At 38.7% G+C, this 18,571-nt stretch overlaps 1 protein-coding gene across 11 annotated transcripts; it reads left to right on the top strand.

Annotated features, from left to right (window-relative positions):
- The first annotated feature begins 146 nt into the window (after positions 1-146).
- Positions 147-4,427, top strand: LOC104446140 (putative 26S proteasome non-ATPase regulatory subunit 8 homolog B). 11 transcript variants are annotated; one of them, XR_005553095.1, is made up of 5 exons: positions 147-455; positions 719-809; positions 1,182-2,830; positions 3,022-3,240; positions 4,127-4,427. XR_005553095.1 is itself a non-coding variant. In XM_039317247.1 (4 exons), the coding sequence occupies exons 2-4, from the start codon at positions 2,766-2,768 to the stop codon at positions 4,194-4,196; spliced, it is 312 nt and encodes a 103-aa protein (XP_039173181.1). In that variant the 5' UTR covers positions 147-455; positions 1,182-2,765; the 3' UTR covers positions 4,197-4,427. The 11 variants fall into 11 exon arrangements, 3 of the variants coding, with proteins under 3 accessions (XP_039173181.1, XP_039173182.1, XP_039173180.1); XR_005553094.1 differs by having other exon boundaries at positions 976-2,830; XR_005553093.1 differs by having other exon boundaries at positions 147-548.
- The last annotated feature ends 14,144 nt before the right edge of the window (positions 4,428-18,571 follow it).

Raw genomic sequence — 18,571 nt, 5'->3', positions numbered from 1 at the left:
CTTGTTTCTGTTTCTTTTTTGTTCGCTAACAAAAGAACAAAAAAACGAAAAAAGTGTTTAAAAACAAAAAAAAGAAAATACAACCAAACGCAGCCTTAGTTTTTATGTCCATGTCGTCTTTTTTTTTTTTTTTGATCGAGATGTCGTCTTTCCAATCATAAATCGTCATTCGTTTCGTTTTCCCTCTCATCCCTGAGGACTTCCGAATCGGTGGGGGTGGGGGCTGCCGAGAGAACCCAGCGACTTTGCTCATGGAAGACAGCAAAGTTCTCGCGAGCGCCGCGAGGAGGAGGAGGAGGAGGAGGAGGAGCGAATTTGTCGCTTCTGAAGAAATAAGAGTTGTCGCTTGTCGTGGCATAGGAAGACGTCATCGTGGAAGCTGATGCATTGCAGAGGAGGAGAGGAGAGGAGATTCGATCATTTCCATAGTGCTGGTCAGATGTTTGACGAAATACGTATGTGGAGTAGGAACTGGGGTACATTAATCTGAAATCGGTGTGTTGCTTTCGGCTTGTGCAATTGATTTCTTTGTATATAGATAAACGATGGTGAGAAATACAACGGTGCATTTTGCATCTCCCAATCTCCTATATTTTTTTTTTATCAGCGTCCCTGTCTCCTAAATGTGAAGGCTGCAAGATATAATTTAAAGATTATTTCATGTGTGCTCACATTAGTCTTTCCCTTTGAACGCCGGTGATGAAATTGTTGGATGTAGCGAGAAAGCATATGATTATTTGTCAATTTGGTGACGCACGGCAAATGTTGTTCTTCTCCTGTGACCAAGAACTTGCAGCATATATAAGGAGGTAAATATTATGAGACGATTTTGGCTTTCTCTACCTGGAATTCTGTTCTTAATTGACTAATTTAGTCAAAAAGATAATATTTGCTCCCGTATTAGTTCAGATCTTCGAATCTATGTCCTATGTCCTCTTCAATTATTATGATTGTTTGTCTTCTTCTGGAATCAAGGACTGATGTTAAAACTTACGCTTACAACATCTATGTGTCATTTGGCCATTGCTATCACTCTGCTGAAATCAAACTTGGCAAGGCGTGCTTGGTATGGAAACCTTGTGCTTGAAAAAGTGCTTCGGAGTATGTGTGGAAGAATTTATCCACATAAAAGCTGTATTGTGGAGACTGAACAATTACATACGTTACCTGTTGGAATGCAGGAGCATCTCCAGTGGCAGATTAAGAGTGGGTTCATATATTTTCAGAAGGCCAAGGAATCTGCATCTTTGAAGGAAATTCCTTCCCTGCAGCTTATCAATCAGACATTAGGTTACACAAGAGAGTTGGAGCGGATTGTTTAGGACCTGCGACAATGCGCGGTGGTTTGCTCTGGTATTTGCACACTTTGAAGATTGGTTATTTTATGCTGATGGCATCTCATCCCTCTTGCTCTTTTTGAGAAATTTGATACTTATTCTTAGTAATCGTTTCCATTTCGTTGTTGAATACAATTTTGCATTTGATCAGTAGTATATTTTCCTTGGCTTACCTGCTTGGAAGAACCAGAAACCAAAATTAGTCTAGTCACACGGAGATGGACAACTTGGAGAATGTATATGTCGTTCTTAATCAATCTAACCCTATGAATAGGCCTAGATACAATTATGTTTAATCTGTTATAGTAGAATGGAATATATGCACACTTGGTGACATCAATTGTCTCTGTTGGTCAAAGAGTTGCAAAGCATTGACATAGGAAGGCCAACTAGGGTTGCTTGTGTCCAGTTCAATTTTTAGTTCAGTAGGTTGAAGTAGCCACCACTGTGGGCTTGTGCTTGCTCCTGATTGATGGTATTCCGAAGAGATGGCATAGCACAATCATATAAGAAATTTCTTTTCCTCTTACTTTTTCCCTAGACTCCGGATTGAGCTCTGTGAACATATGATTTTCGTTTCTACATTTGCTGCATAACACTCTCAAGACTGAGCAGAGTCAATGAATCTGTAATTTGCAATTTCATAGAATCTTGAGTGATACACGATGTAGCCTTTGCATGGCAAAATCATTGCTAAATGCTGTTGCCTCTCTCTGATAAATGATGTTCCTCCTGCTGCGAAAGAAAAATGAAAGTCATCATTAGTTTGCTTAATTGATACTTCTGATGGATAGGGAAAGAGCAAGAGGAAGAATTTATTGGGTGGGTATGCAACAATGGTCCGCCTCTTCTGAATCATGGCATTATGATGAATTAACCCCTTGCTGTTAGGATGTGACCATCATTGATGGATCTCATCATATCTTATGATGATGTAATACTGAACATTTGAGGAATTCCCAATCACCCAAATGTTTCCAATTTCTTAATACTTATTGTCTTGTTTATTCCTTCTTTTCTTTTCTTTTCTTTTTCAAATTTTCGTTGGCTTTTCTTGTTTCTTCTCAGTAGGCCCTTCTGCTCCACAATGCAAGTTTTGTTTCCATCTTCATAAGTTAGTCTTACTTGATCTTCAAGATGACGATACTAATAAAAGCTGACAAGTGCAAAGACTTTGCCACCTCACTTTTCATTGGGTTCACAGGATCTTTTGCAAAACCGCACTTTCATTGGATTTGCATGCATGGTGGACCATGGCGAATGCTTGAGACTTATATGGAAGATGCATGACAAAAGTTAGAGTTGGTTTATGGTGAGAAAGATTAAATGTCATTCAGTTGCTGAGTTGAATGTGGAAGCCTCACATCACCTGACTTCCTAAAGAACTCTTCAGTACTTAATGAGCGTGCTGTTATTATAAGTGTGAAGATGGAAGATCAAGATGCCTTTGAGTGAGATTTTTTTCAACTGAAGCCTTATTATACAAATGCAGGGTAACTTTTGTCCTGGCGTTGCTTGAAATTGTTTGTTCATACACATGGGCATGTGCAATTGCAGATGCTATAAGGCATTAGACCTGAATTGCTAGATTATCAGAAAGAGTTCCCATCCTTATTGCTTTATTGACCATTTTGCACTCATTATTTTTATATAAACTTACTTGAGAATTCTTCTGGTTGAGCAGTGGCCGTATTCCACCATCTCCTCAAGAGTACCCAATTTTAGGTCTCAACCTGTTGAGACTCCTTGTGCAGAATGGAATAGCTGAGTTCTATACCAAGCATGCTGTTGAGTTGGAGCAATCTTTCATGGAAGGGGCCTATAATCATGTTTTGAGTGCTAGGCAGACGGTGCGTCATGAGACTTATGTTTATTTTATGGACCTTCTGGCTGAGACAGTCAGGTAATTACTGTGCCTTTGTTGTTAAGATGTTAAATCGGTCAAAAGATTTGAAGTTAGCTTCAACTGGATACTATTGGATCAGTAATCAATAGAATTAGATATGCGTCTCTTCCTATATTTGCAACAGATGGTATTTTTGGGAATGTGTAGCATTTTTGATGGGATGATTGAGTCATATACTTGTGTGGCTTTTTGTTGCTTTTATATTAAAATACAAGAGTACATGGCCTGTACTAATTGCTATCAACCATCGCAATATACAAATAGAAGCATGAAGTGTGACCCATCCAGATTTCAAGGTTTTAGTCAAATAGTGAGATTGTCATACTTAAATATCCTTTTATGTGTGCCTACTCTATTCTTTCCCTTTGTACAACAGATGAAATTGCTAGATGTAGCGAGAAAGCATATGACTATTTGTCAATTAGTGATGCACGGCAAATGTTGCTATGCTTTCCTGACCAAGAACTTGCGGAATATGTCGAGGCAAAATTAATGAGAGGACTTTAGCTGGAATTCTCTACCTGGAATTCTATTCTAATTGACTAATTAAGTCAGTAGGATAATATACTCTCCTGCATCAGTTCAGACCTTCGGAGGGTCTCATAAAACCTCTTCTATGGAGTTGCTAGTTTATATCCTTGTCAATGATTATGATAATTTATCCCATTCTGGGATCAAAGACAGATATAAAACTTACACTTGTCACATCTACTTGTCATTTGGCCCTTGTTGTCACTCTGCTGGGGTCAAACTTGGCAGGTGGGTTCAGTACTAAAACCTCGTGCTTGTAAAAGTGCTGATGTAGGTAGTAAACAGTAGATTCATATCCATGTAAAAAGCGGCAATGTGGAGCCTGAACATTTCTATCTCCATTGGAATGCAGGAACATCCCAAGTGGGAGATTAAGGGTGGGTTTGTATATTTCCAGAAGGCGAAGGAATCTGCACCTTTGAAGGAAATTCCATCCCTGCAGCTTATCAATCAGACTTTGAGTTACGCAAGAGAGTTAGAGCAAATTGTTTGGGACCTTCTACCGTGCACGGTGGTATGCACTAGTATTTGCACACTTCAAAGATTGGTTATTTTGTGCTAATGGCATCTTACCTTTTGCCCATTTTGAGAGACTTGATATTCTTTTTAATGTCTGTAACTTTAATTGATCATTATGATGGGAATTTATCTCAGTGATCAAGTTAGTACTCATATCCATGTCATTTCTTTGAACACCATTTTGTATTTGGTCATAGGATATTATCCTTGTCTTGCCTGCTTGGAAGAAGCAGATATCGAAATCAGTGTTGTCACATGGAGATGGACAACTTGGAGAACGCACATGTCGCTCTTAATCAAACCCTATGAGTAGACCAAGATACAATTAGGTTTAACCCGTAGTTATAGTAGAATTGAATCTATGCACAGTTGCTGATATCAATTGCATAGGCCAACTAGGGTTGCTTGTGTCCAGCTCAATTAACTTTGAGTTCAGTGGGTTGAAGCTGCGGGCTTCTGCATACGCTTGATTGTTAGTGCATAGGATATGTTTGGTTTCAGGACCACTAGTGGGGTTGCTGATGGAGCCACAATCTCATGCTAACGGCAAGCATTTCAGGCACCACTTTCCCAGAACAATATCTAAATGAGCATTGAAAGAGATTGAACTAAGTTTGTGTCTTTGCTAAGATTTCTTCACTACACTTAGAGTAGATTATATTTAGTGGCGTTTTGACAAGCTATGTCAGCCAGAGCTGGCTTAAGGGAAAAAATCAGTTTGCGGGATTTGGGAGCCCTGGCCAACTGTATTATCTCCAACCAGTACCTCAAGCACCAAACACCAAACTATTAGTTCAGCACTCGAGATTAGTGTCCCAGCAAAGATCTAATTTAACGAGCTGCAGCACTTGGCCCTCAATAAGGAACTTTCCAGTTTTGTTTGCATGCACGACTCAAAGCCCACGTTAAGATGATCTTGAATGAATAAAAACCAATAGATGATTATGTCCAGCTGCAGGAGCTTGGTCAGTTTGAAGAGAACTCAAAGAACTCGGAAAATAAGTTAAAGTGTGTAGTTGCATCATGAGCTGAAAGTATGTGCAATGTGCTCGGCTTAGACAACTCCAATAATTAATGCAGTCAACTCTATAATTTCTTTTTTTTCTTGAAGGAAAATTTTAGCCCAATTTGTAATTGATTTTTTGAATTGGTAAGGACTGACTGAACCAGTGATATAAAAATATGTACATGCAACTAAAGAATTCATTTAATTCTTTTTTAAGGGAAAAAGAAAGAACTGGCTCTGCACCTTACTAAGCGAATTACGGAGCACTGACCCCGCAATTTACATATAAGGCCTTCAAGAAAGGAAATTCAATCAAAATTTAAAATAAAAATGTGGGATTTCCTTCCTTGTATCTGATCAACAAATGGTTTCTCCAGTAAGAGAAATTCTTGCTCCGAATTGAGATGATCGTAGATCGTCCCGATCAATCCAATTGAGCTCCGAATTGAGATCATTGCTACTGCACCGTCGCTCTTCTCGTCCCCGATTCCGTTCTTATTTGTTTCGCACACGACGGTTCTACAGCCCTTCAATCCGTCTCCCGTTATCAAAGCTTTGATTTTTTTGCAGCATCTGGATGTGAATTTCTCTCAATATTGTCCCTCCTTTCGTGCTTGAAAGATTCTCGCGTTATCAAAGCTTTGATTTTTTTGCAGCATCTGGATGTGAATTTCTCTCAATTTTGTCCCTCCTTTCGTGCTTGAAAGATTCTCGAGAGAGTGATGTGGAATGTCGTCTGCTTTTGCTTGTTTTGTTGATGCTCTCTGTAGTCTCTCGTTATGGCTGTCTGCAGTGGAAGAAGCTGCGGTTAGGCACTTTAAAGAATTTACAGACATTGAGAAACTTTAGTCCGAAGAAATGTGATGTGAACGATTTAGGCAATCTGACCAATCTACAAAAACTAACTAAATCCGATTGGAATGATCCTATCGAGTTGGAGATATGTGTGCGACTTGCTAAATTCAATTTGAAGCATATTTGATCCTCGTTTTTTATTTCACAATCTTTGATCAACCATAGACTAAAGGTGAATTGAGTAAAATGTCAAACTGTTGTAATTCCTATAAGCTGTCCACAGGCGGGCAAATAGAGAAGTTATCGAAACATAATAGTCTATCCCAACAATTGAGTAAGTGAGTCTTACTATGGTTTGAACTCGAAGAAGATCCAACGCCAATATGGGAGAAATTGGATCCCTTGATTGTTCTCATGCTAGGGATTTTTGCTTTCTTAGGAAAGGAAATAGTTTGCTCTATAGGAGGCTTTCCTCAACACAAGCATTTAATTATTTATGCTCTGCTTCATTTGGAGGAGTGGGGAGTTGTTGAAGAAGCCATGCCTCTTCTTTCTCGATTTGGGATCAGCGATGTCCCAACTTGAAGACAGTACCTAAAGAAGTATCACATGTCTTCACATGATGGTTTGGACAAAATATACGAGGAGTTTAGGCCTGCTTATGAGAGAGAAATTGACGTGGTGGCCAGGGGTGGCCTCAGCTGTCCGGCGAGAAAAAGGGAGACAGAGAGGGGCGGGAGCTTGTGCGTTGTCTAGAGGTGGGCCCCCCAAAATAATAGCAGATATGGGAAATGGAAAATTGATGAGTAACCGCAATGCTTTATAAAATTGAAGAGAGCAAATATCTAATCTAATATATTATAAGTGAAAATAGACCAGTACGGCATTCCTTGATAGATTTTCCATGTCTTCTTTTTATCATAAAAACATTGTTCGTTTCGTTTTCCCTCACATCCTTGAAGACTTCAATCAGTTAGGGGGAATCTATTGTTTCGCACGCTCTCGCAATAACTCCCGACTTTGCTCATGGAAGACTGCAAAGTTCTTGCGAGCGCCGTTCATCGCTTCTCCAAACGACGCTTGATGGGAGAGGCATCTGAAGAAATGAGAGCCGTCGCTTGTGGTGTTGGAAGACGTCATCGTGGAAGCTGCTGCATTGGAGAGGAGAGAAGATTCGATCATTTCCATAGTGCTTGTCAGATGTTTGACGAAATGCAGTCGTGGAGTAGAAACTGGGGTACATAAATCTGAAATCGCATGGTGCTTTCGGTTTGTGCAATTTATTTCTTTGTACATAGATAAATAATGACGGCAAATACAACAGTGCATTTTGCAACTCCCAGTCTCCTACATGTAAGGCTGCAAGAAACACTTAAAGATTCTTTTATGTGTGCTTACGTTACTCTTGCCCTTTGAACAACAGCGATGAAATTGCTGGATGGAGTGAGAAAGCATATGATTAGAACTTTCAACCTTGTCCTTGTGTTTTACAGACTACGGATGTGTGAAATGTTCGTAGAGGATGGAGTCCTTTCTCAGCACTCACTAGCGATAAGAACTCAGAAGCACCACCTGCGATATACCTTACCAGGCACACCTCCCTTCACAAGATTTATCCGTTGGTTTATTAGGACACAAAATTTGGTGTTGGCTCATGCTTAGTAACTTTCTCTCAGTTTCAGAAGCTAAGAATCTGTGATACTACATGACAATTAGCAAAATGTCCATAGGCTAAAATTGTATGACCCATTTTCTGGTTTAAATACCATAGGATATTGCACGTAGCAAGATTGGTCTATCAGAGGAAGAAAATTCATGAGTTACAGAACTACTTTTCTTGTTCTTCGGACATCTTGAGGACGTGATCTTTTATGACTGATTCTCTTCTGAATTGCCATTATATCCCCACATGAACATCCAGTACCCGTTGGAACCCTGAGGATCCACTTTAATTTATACTCATGTTGAGAGGAATAGGGACTGATATCGAGCGATATTCATGCAAAAACAATTGTCTCTTCAAGGCCTTGCTTAGCATGCGGAAGGCTAGAAAGGACAGCAAGCTATACATGTTCTTGGATGAGAACTAAGTAGAACAGGGGATAAAAGAAAGCGGAGAAACCCATATCACAGTTTCTTTGCACCACAGGTATGACCTATGCTGTATTTGTTATGGTAGCTTAAGCTAGCTTAAGATTTTGAGAATAATTTAATGCAATAAGAAACCAAACAAAAAGAAAGTCCTGATAAAATCACACAGTTTCAACAAGGAATTCCTTTGGAAGATTGTTGCCGCTCTATAGTTTATTGTTCACTCTTGCCTGTTATTACAGATAGGAAAGGTATATAATAAAGAATGTTTCGGAAGCTGAGATACTGTTTCCTCTTGGTAATTATATAATGATAGGCTCACAGGTCAGAAAACACAACTAAAACTGGGCAGCCCTTGGAAGGAACCAATAAAATGGCTTAAGCAACTATTTATCACAGTTCAGTTTGATCACTAAGAAGCTGCTGCTACATGATCCGCATGCTAAGACACAGGTAAAACTGGGCAACTTTCAAGGGCCTGGTATGTGTTATCTAATGCAGCATCTAAACCGAGCATCTTTCTCGATAGGAATTGAATGAGCATTGTCTACAAATGAACGGTCTAAGATGCAACTTTGACCTGCCATATAGATATTTGAAGACATGAAACATACACAGTATTATTTCTACTTCCTCAGCCGAACTTCTTCACCATGCGTTCACTTGTCTTAATTTTAACTAATATCTCAGATTAACGTGCGTGGCCTCTTTCCATTTCGATATGTAAGTATAGTGTACCTCAATATGTTGAATAGCGCTGCAAATACATTGATTATGTTGTATAAATATGAAGTGTTTCAGACCAGACACCTACAAATGAACTTGGCACTAAAACAGTCCCCATAAAAACAAGAGCTCGATTGTACAAATTTCAAATGCGATAGGCACGAGATTTTTGAGCACTCCATTCAGATTCTCGATAGTAGCAATATAGTCAATTAAGCAATGACCATTGTTCAAAATCCAAGATCAAAACTGGGACACTCGGCTGTCACTTTCAATTGATCCCTATCTCCTTCAGGGGTCTTCAATTCATCATCAGCATCACCCCAAGAATGCGTGAAAGAGATGCTTTAGATGCAAGGCTTGTTGCCGCAACATTTGGGGTCAGCTTGCTCGTGAGAAGGCTGGAAGCGATAACTGGACCAGATGTATATGCTAGTCATACAGAATTCAGTGCAATTGAGAATGTCCACTAGGTGAATACATAACTAGATTTTGGTTTCCTACCAGCAGTTGCTACCTGCAGCTAATTTGTTTCTGCTTGTATCGTAGTCTGCACCAAAGAATTTCAACAAACATCAAGACTCATGAAGTTCTAGTGGAGTTTCAAGATGCTTATAGTCACAACGTTGCCCCCAATGGTAAAAAAAGGAGCTGAAAGAATTGATTACCGTAAATTTAACAGTACAGTAGTTGTGGAATGGGTGGGAGTTGCCAATTTCAAAGCCCCCCGTAGAGTGAAATCTGATGAAATTTTACAATGTAGCTAAGGAAACATAAACTATGAGAAAGCTAACATTAAAATTTAAAAGAATGCTGAATTGAAAGAAATCATGGCTAAGCCAACCTTTTTAGACTTCATGGGACTAGGTAACGTTTCATTGCCAAAGTTATCAGTTAGATTTCCAGTGTCGCATGCTCCACTGAAGCTAGTTTAGCAGCTGGCGCTGTGTCTTTCAGCAACATCATAAGAATTATCCGAATGCTGAAGCTCCTCTATTAGTGAAGCAAAACCTGCCTTCCTCTCGTATGACTTCTCTGCAGCAGCAACTTGATCTAATGGTTTTCGTAGGACAGATAATATTTGATAGGCTGCATCGATTGGATTACAAGAGCTCATTTGCAAGCTGGAGTAAGTAATACAACATAGGTTCCTCCAATAAACATGGGTGTTAACTTTGAAGGAAATGCAAAATAAAGGGGGACAGCAATGCATCGACATCAATGCGACCGCTCCCAAGCTTAGTTTAACGACATTTTTCTTTCAAGACCAGGTTCATGAAACAATCCATCCACTTTGTAGCTCATTTACGTGAAAAAATATTTTCGTTTTACTTGTTAAATATCTAAATTATATAAAATATTAATGACAATATCAATTGTATTCTTTAATTCATTTGTCAAAAGTTGTTCCTAGATTCTTTATTTGTCATTGATACCAGTTTGAGGTTTTTTTTTTGTGACCAAATAATTAGTTAAAAGTAAATATGTCACATGTATATCAACTTGGGAATTTGTCATATGTATATAAGAGAACCATTCGTCACTTTATCAATCATGCACACTCCTTCATATGCTCCATGTTAAACCTCATCAATCAGTTACAGGTTTGAATTGTGCAGAGTTGAAATAATTCTCACTTCAATTGGGGTCAAAGATATTTTTTCCCCAGAAATACACATAAATAATCCACACAGATGATAGGGGAAAATGAAACCAACAAAATGGAAAAATTGCAAAAGGATAAATTATGATAATGTATACGTGAGCTTCGAAATTATTGCACCCACTGCCGAAAAGAGAGAATCTAAGTTCCAGTTCATCCTTGAAAAAAAAAATGACAGGCTCCTATAAATATGATGCAATCAATTTTAGAGATGATTGATGTGTAAACTAAGCTTCAGCTAGCGGTCTAACTTGTTGCCCGAGTTTGGGACCGACAATATAGATGCAACTTTCAGCTAAGTGGATCCTCAATTCCATTGTTAACAATTCAATTTTTAACGAGTATAGCAGGCCAAATTCTTCAATGCGATGGTGATTTCCTTTTCTCAAGCATTCTTTTCTTGAACTTCGATCATCAATTCTTTACACAAGAGTTTCTCTTCTGTCACATCCAACTCTCCTAACTCATTGAACATCTTACTCATGCCAAATGTCTTTTCTCAAATATGCTGAAAATAAAGGATTAAATAAGGTACCATGCTGGTATAAAATACTTTTCAAACAAGCGACGATAAAAGGGAATCTCAATGGAATGCATTCATTTATTAAAATTAAATACAATATACATGTCAGCACTAGAACTGGGCTTGTTTATGATTTCTTTTCCTATCATCAGTGTACAAAATAAAAGTGAGAAACAAGTATTGATAGATATAGAGATGTTCAAGCTCGGCACTCGGGAGCCACTCAGGATGTTCCTTCGCCTTCTGGAAATATACAAACCCACTAGGGATGTTCCTGCATTCCAACAAATAAAGAAATGTTCAGGCTCCGCAAAACTTTTGACATGGATGAATTCTTCAACACACCATGAATCTACTGTTTGCTATCTACGTCGGCACTTCTTCAAGCACGAGGTTTCCGTACAGAGCCCACCTTGCAGGCCAGACGACACGTAGATGTGGTAAGTGTCAGTTTTATGTCTGTCCGGTGTACCAGGACAGGATAAACTATCCTAACCATTGAAACGGACATAAATTAGCAACCCCTTAGAAGAGGTTTTATGAGACTCTCCGTAGGTCTGTAGTGGTGCTGGAGAATATATTATCCTTTGGAGTTAACTAGTTAATTTACAACAGGATTCCAGGTAGAGAAAGCTAAAAAATTTCTCGTCGCAGGAGAACAGCAACATTTGCCATGCGTCTTTACCAAAAAAAAAAAAAAAAAAAAAACATTTGCCATGCGTCACCTATCGACAAATAATCATTTGCTTTTCTCGCTACATCCAGCAACTTCATCTCTGTGTATCCAATAGGAAAGAATAAGGTAGGCACACAAAGAAGAATATTTAGATATACAAAGAAACGAATCACTCATTCGGCAAGCAACACGCCGATTTCGGCTTTTAGCCGCCCCAGTTTCTACTCTCGCCCGCGCATTTCGTCAAACATCTGACCAGCGCTGCGAAACGCTCGGATCTTCTGCCCTTTCCATTGCAGCTTTCGTGGCGACGATTACAACACCACGAGCGATGACTCGTTTTTTCATATGCCTCCCATCCAGCGTCTTTTTGGAGAAGCATGGAATTCGCTCCACCTCCTCCCGCGTGCCCTTCGCCCTTCAGCCTGTCCCCTCCCGGCGCTTGGGAGAACTTCGCAATCTTCCATGAGCAAGTCGCGAGTTCCTCTCCTCTCCACAGGGAGCGAAACGACGGATTCCTCCCGAATTAAAGTCCAAGAGGATGATAGGGAAAACGAAACGAACAGAATGGGCAAAATTGCAGAATGGATGGAATTTTTTATAATGAATACGTCATGTCAGCTTCGAAACAATTGCACACAGATGGCTGGAAAGAAGTAGCCTAGCGTTCTTGCGTGTAATGCAAGGGCGCGTTGACTCAATAGAGAAGACTAGAGCGTGAAATAAAGAAATACACGAATTCGATTAGTGCGCGTACGTCCGGTTTAACTTAATATTAGATAATATATATATATATATATATATATATATATATATATATATATATATAAGATATAAATATATTCTGAATTAATTGTTTGATCATGAAAATTCTCAAATTGATATACTAGTAACAAATTTACTATAAACTAATTTTTTAATTAGAAAAAATTTTAAACTGGTACATTTGTGACAAATTTATCCAAATACCAAAAAATGCCAAACTAATATACTTATGATAAATAGACCATCTATTAAATTGAATTAATACCACGAAAAATCACAAAACTCATAAATCTATGGCAAATTGAGGGTAATCTAAATTTGCACACTTGTTAACTGTCACGTATCATCTAATTTAATAATTTAAAAATAAAATAACGAAAACTAATCAATAGTAAATTTGTCATAAATGTACTAATTTGTGATTTTTGATTCCTATACTTTGTGGGGTATTAGTGATGATGCCATTATTTTTTTATAAAAGCCCATGGTCTTTGAAAGAATAAAATAGTATAGATTTTTGGGTTTGGTCGGACAGTTCTACCAGTTTAGAGTAATAAAAAAATTATTTTTGAGTAAATTTATCATGGGTATACCAGTTTAGAGTTTTTCGTAATCAAAAAATAATTTTGGATAAATCCGTCACAGGTATACTAGTTTGGAGTTTTTTGTAGTATCAAACTTTTAACAAATTAGACTAGTATTTCCCGGAGGGGAAAAAAAAAAGATTGGCTCTAATCTAGCTCTTGCACCTTAAATTCAAGAGAACAAAGACCAATTCAATCAAAATTAAATTCTAGAGATCAAATTGAACATTGATTGAGAATTTAGGGACCAACTTTGTGTTGATACCCAAATTTACTCCCGGAATCACATGCTGGTTACAAAGAAATATTAGGTGAAATGCCCCGTTTTGATTCATGAAATTAAAGGAAAACAGCTTTTGTGGAAGCTATTTAAGCTAAGCCTCGATGGAATTCTGAAAGCCAATCCTAAAGTCAATGCCCAGGTAACTGATTGCCACATGTCAAGTTATAGGGATAGTGCATCAGATCATTTAAGGGGATATATGCTTAAAATCAAGAAAAAAAATGAGTTAGTTACCGTAGGTATGTCTTCCCACAGTGGGCGAACCTTGTTTAAGCTTTTTAGGGACAGCCTTTTAGTGGCAAACTGCGCAAAGATTTAGTTCAGAACATAAAGACACTCAAGGGTGCCAAAATAGTAACCTTTCTAACTAGCCGAGGTGCATTTTTCAGAGAATCATACCAGGTTGGAGAAGAAAAGGTGTTTAAAGAGACATTGGGAATTTTCATAAACACATACTTTACTTCAAGGGATTCTATTCAACACATTACATCAAATGGAACTCGAACAAGAATAATTGCTGCGAGAAATGTGCATAGAAATAAGGAGCAGTTATTTGCTTGATGAACAAGCTGCACGAGCATCATCAACGGGTCTGAAAATAGTTATTAAAGGATAAGGCTGTCAAAAAGAAATAAAAAATGTGGAGAATGCGAAGGTAGTGCCTAAGGAAGAGCAACCGACTGAGGAATATCAATCCACTTTAAAAAAACCGCAGCCCTTCTAGTGAAAAAGGCTCTCCGAACAACACAACAATTATCTTTACTTTACTTTTACTTTATTGCACTTTAGCTATAGCTTTTTAAGATTTCCACCGTTGATTAAATTTCGATGTGTATTTCTATTCAGTCCAGTATCTCGATTAAATTTCGGTATTGTTCCACAAGCCCAATGTCATTGATTAAATTCCGGCATTGTGTTATCTATCTAGGAGTTTTGTTGTTGATTAGATTCCAACTTTACACCTAAGAAAATTATGTCGTCAATTGAATTACGGCATAGTTTGAATTCAAAGTTTAGACTATCCAGTTACTAATGTTCAGATTACATCATTAATTGGATCTTGATGTAATTTGTGCTCAGCAGTGGTTAGCATTGATTGTCAAGGATTCTACATACAAGTTGAGAATAAATTCCCTTCACATTTGACATTCTCTGTCCAAGCTCAACACAATCTTCTATATAAAATCAAAACACAACGTTTGGTGAAATTTTTTTCATAGGAATCAAAACCGGTGAAACACTTTGATATCACCTTCCCATTTAAATATGGAGCCCATTGGCCAAGTGAACTTTTAATGCATGTCCACCTTCCTTTTGCGCCAATAACTCTAACAAGACATCAAAGTCTTGTGAAAGTTGCATTATCATAGAACACTGTCAATTTACTCATTTTGTTTGTTTCATTTTCCCTCTCATCCTTGTGAGCTTCGATGGCGGAATCTGTTATTCCACTCGCTGTGGAGGAATCTCGCAACTTGCTCTTAGGAGATGCGAAACTCTTGCCAATTTGGCGAGGGGAGTAGTGAAGGGCACGCCAGAGGGGGTGGCGCAAATCAAGTGCTTCTCGAAAGACGCTGATGCGAGACTAGATGAAGTGAGTCATTCCTCATGGCGTTACAGATGTCATCGTCAAAGTCAATGCTAAACCAAAGAAGAGGGAAGATCCGAGCATATTTTTCAAATGCTAGCCAGGTGTTCGACAAAATGCCCATGTGAGTTGAATTCTACACAACGAAATGGGATGGGACTGTATGCACTTATGGAAGCAAAGCAGGTTGCGACCCTAAAGTCGACAAGCAATAGCAGAACTGGGCCCTTCATTTAAAGCTTTAGGGAAGCAGATTCGAACATGTAAATAATGGGCTTTTTGTTCATTTGCCATCCCACGGCCCGAGAGAATATGTGCACGTAAAAATGCATTAGTCCTCAACCCTTTTCTTCAAAAAAAGTTCGATCAAATCAAATCTCCGCCGAGCAAATAATTCACAACTTTAATTAGATTATTAATTGAAATATTTTAAGATCTTTTCAACTCGATCCATCAACTCCAATCGAAGCATATCCTTCTGCATCATTTCTTAATCAGAGAAAAAGTGCCAAATGAAAGAATAGAAACGGACCAGAGAGAGACAGACAACGCAAGCCAGGGACAACAGTACATCACTGTTGGGGATCAAGAGTGCCTTGTCCCATTACAGCACGTGCTTGAAGCATATGCCTTCAAGTCATTGAGGGCGCAAGATAACTATTTTATTTTTGGTCAGAAATATTTTTTTGTTTCTGGAACGCTGATGCGAGACATTCCTCGTGGCATTGCAGATGTCAATGCCATCGTCAAAGTCAATGCTAAACCAACGGAGAGCGAAGAGCCGAGCATATTTTCAAATGCTGGCCAGGTGTTTGACAAAATGCCCACGCGAGTTGAATATCTAGTCAACGAAATGGGACTGTGTGCACTTAAGGAAGCAAAGCAGGTTGCGGCCCTAAAGTCGATGAGCAATAGCAGAACTAGGCCCTTCATTTAAGGCTTTAGGGAGATCGATTCGAACACGTAAATAATGGGCTTTTGGTTCATTTGCCATCCCACGGCCCAAGAGAATATGGGCAGGTAAAAATGCATGAGTCCTCAACCGTCCAAAAAAGTTCGATCAAATCAAATCTCCGATGAGCAAATAATTCAAAAGTTTGATTAGATTGTAAAGAATCGAGATCCGCCTGAATTAATTGAAAGATTTTAAGATCTTTTCAACTCGATCCATCAACTCCAATCGAAGCATATCCGTCCGGATCGTTTCTCGATCAGAGAAAAAGGACCAAATGAAAGAACAGAAAGGGACCAGAGAGAGAGAGACTGATAGCGCAAACCAGGGACAGCAGTACGTCACTGTGGCGTACCAAGAAGTAACCTTATCGCATTTTCAGAATATGCTCGAAGCATATGCCTTCGAGTAACCGAAAGCTCTATCTCGCACAGCGCTAATTATTACCATATCGGCATTATCATCGCATTACGGGCCAACTAAGTCTTGATAGGTGGGGTCCATAATCATGCAACACAACAAAAGATTCGATTTCATATAATTAAGAAATTCGTACCTATTTTCTTTCCCTCAATGAGGAAAAAAAACCATCAAGAAAGAGTAGCTATAGCTATGAATTTTTACAAAGCTTTTGAGAATTTAGAGGTAATTGATAATAAAAATATATCAGCACACAGGGAGCTATTGAAATTGTTCGATCTATCTTCGGAAAGTTGAATCATCCCTCATCTTTGATTAGAGGTAGTTTGCCATTAGGAAGCAACTCTTGTAAAATCAGCACAAGTTGTTGCACATCATTTTTCAAGCCCATGAAATAGAAGCCGCGTGTTGCTTTTGGTTTATATAGTAAAATTCTTGCATGTAGATGAACAACGAAACATAAACTATCAAACTCAACGAGAAAAACAGAAAACTGTGATTAAATAAATACCAATTGGCTTTTTCAATACATATTAGTCAAAAGGACGAGCACCTCCTCAGATTTCTTCTCATAATTTCTGCAGCTCCTGTGCTTCGTTCTTTCTTTACAATTTTTCGTGCGGTTGTCCATCAAAGGGACCCAACAAAGACAAAAAAATAAGAGACAAAGCATTGGTGGTCGGAACGTGAAGCATGAAGAAAGAACAACCTCTCTCGTGTTTTGCCATTCTATGTAGAATTCCTGTGATGAATTTTTAGTTCCGACTGCTCACGCCCTTTTTTTTTTTTAATGACAATTTCTGTTTATTGACTACCCTGCCATGTGCATTGGCTTTCTTTACATCTCCTCTTCTTACGGTTGTCTGGGCAAAAGTGTTTCCTGTAGAAGTTGTCACTTATCAACCTAACTTTTTCGCCGCCTCTTTCGGTGCCGATTGTTGAATCTTGCATGTGAGACGTCACATCATTATCTTATGGAAAACCTTGGCGTGAGTGGGAGAGAGAGAGCCTCCTCTCCTTTCCTAGTTTTGAGAGCCTCTATCATTATCTTTATCAAAGGGACCCAACAAGCACAAAATGAGAAGAGACAAAGCATTGGTGGTAGAAACGGGAAGCATGAAGCATGAAGCAAGAAGCAACCTCTGTCGTTTCTCACCATTCTTTACTGCGTCCCTGTAACAAACTTTTAGCTCCGAATGCTCATTTCTTCTCTTTTTTCTTTTTTGACAATTTATTGACTACCTTACCACGTGCATTGTTTTCTTTACAGTTTCTTTTGTTACAGTTGTGTGGACAAAAGTGTTTCCTGTAGGAGTTGTTTATCTACTAAATTTTTCTCCGTCTCTTTCGGTGCCGATGGTTGAATTTGGCAGATGAAAGGTCACATCTTAATTTTATGGGTAATCCTTCCCTACCCTACCACGTGCATTGGTCTTTCTTTACAGTTTCTTTTGTCACGATTGTGTGGACATAAGTGTTTCCTCTAGGAGTTGTTGTTTATCTACTAATTTTTTTCTCCATCTCTTTCGGTGCCGATGGTTGAATTTGGCAGATGAAAGGTCACATCTTAATTTTATGGGTAATCCTTCCCTACCCTACCACATGCATTGATCTCTCTTTACAGTTTCTTTTGTCACAGTTGTGTGGACAAAGTGTTTCCTGTAGGAGTTGTTGTTTATCTACTAAATTTTTTCTCCATCTCTTTCGGTGCCGATGGTTGAATTTGGCAGATGGAAGGTCACATCTTAATTTTATGGGTAATCCTTCCCTACCCTACCACGTGCATTGGTCTCTCTTTACAGTTTCTTTTGTCACAGTTGTGTGGACATAAGTGTTTCCTGTAGGAGTTGTTGTTTATCTACTAAATTTTTTCTCCGTCTCTTTCGGGGCCGATGGTTGAATTTGGCAGATGAAAGGTCACATCTTAATTTTATGGGTAATCCTTCCCTACCCTACCACGTGCATTGGTCTCTCTTTACAATTTCTTTTGTTACAATTGTGTGGACAAAAGTGTTTCCTGCAGGAGTTGTTGTTTATCTACGTGCCGATGGTTGAATTTGGCAGATGAAAGGTCACATCTTAATTTTATGGGTAATCCTTCCCTACACATGTGAATGAAAGAAGTGATTGAAAGGATTGATTGAAAGAAGTGAGAGCGAGCCTCCCTCCCAATGCTATCTTCTGATCCTATGCTATGCTACTTTGA

This window comes from Eucalyptus grandis, chromosome 7 (genome assembly GCF_016545825.1).
Source record: "Eucalyptus grandis isolate ANBG69807.140 chromosome 7, ASM1654582v1, whole genome shotgun sequence".
In the NCBI taxonomy this organism is placed as follows: domain Eukaryota; kingdom Viridiplantae; phylum Streptophyta; class Magnoliopsida; order Myrtales; family Myrtaceae; genus Eucalyptus; species Eucalyptus grandis.
This window is presented reverse-complemented; position numbering and strand designations above follow the sequence as displayed.

Bases quoted from the DNA above. Each gene is read 5' to 3' on its own strand.
- LOC104446140 (XM_039317247.1), top strand. From the start codon at position 2,766: ATGGAAGATCAAGATGCCTTTGA. The intron at 2,789-3,021 runs GTGAGATTTTTT...CTGGTTGAGCAG, and splicing joins GAAGATCAAGATGCCTTTGA to TGGCCGTATTCCACCATCTC. The intron at 3,241-4,126 runs GTAATTACTGTG...ATTGGAATGCAG, and splicing joins CTTCTGGCTGAGACAGTCAG to GAACATCCCAAGTGGGAGAT.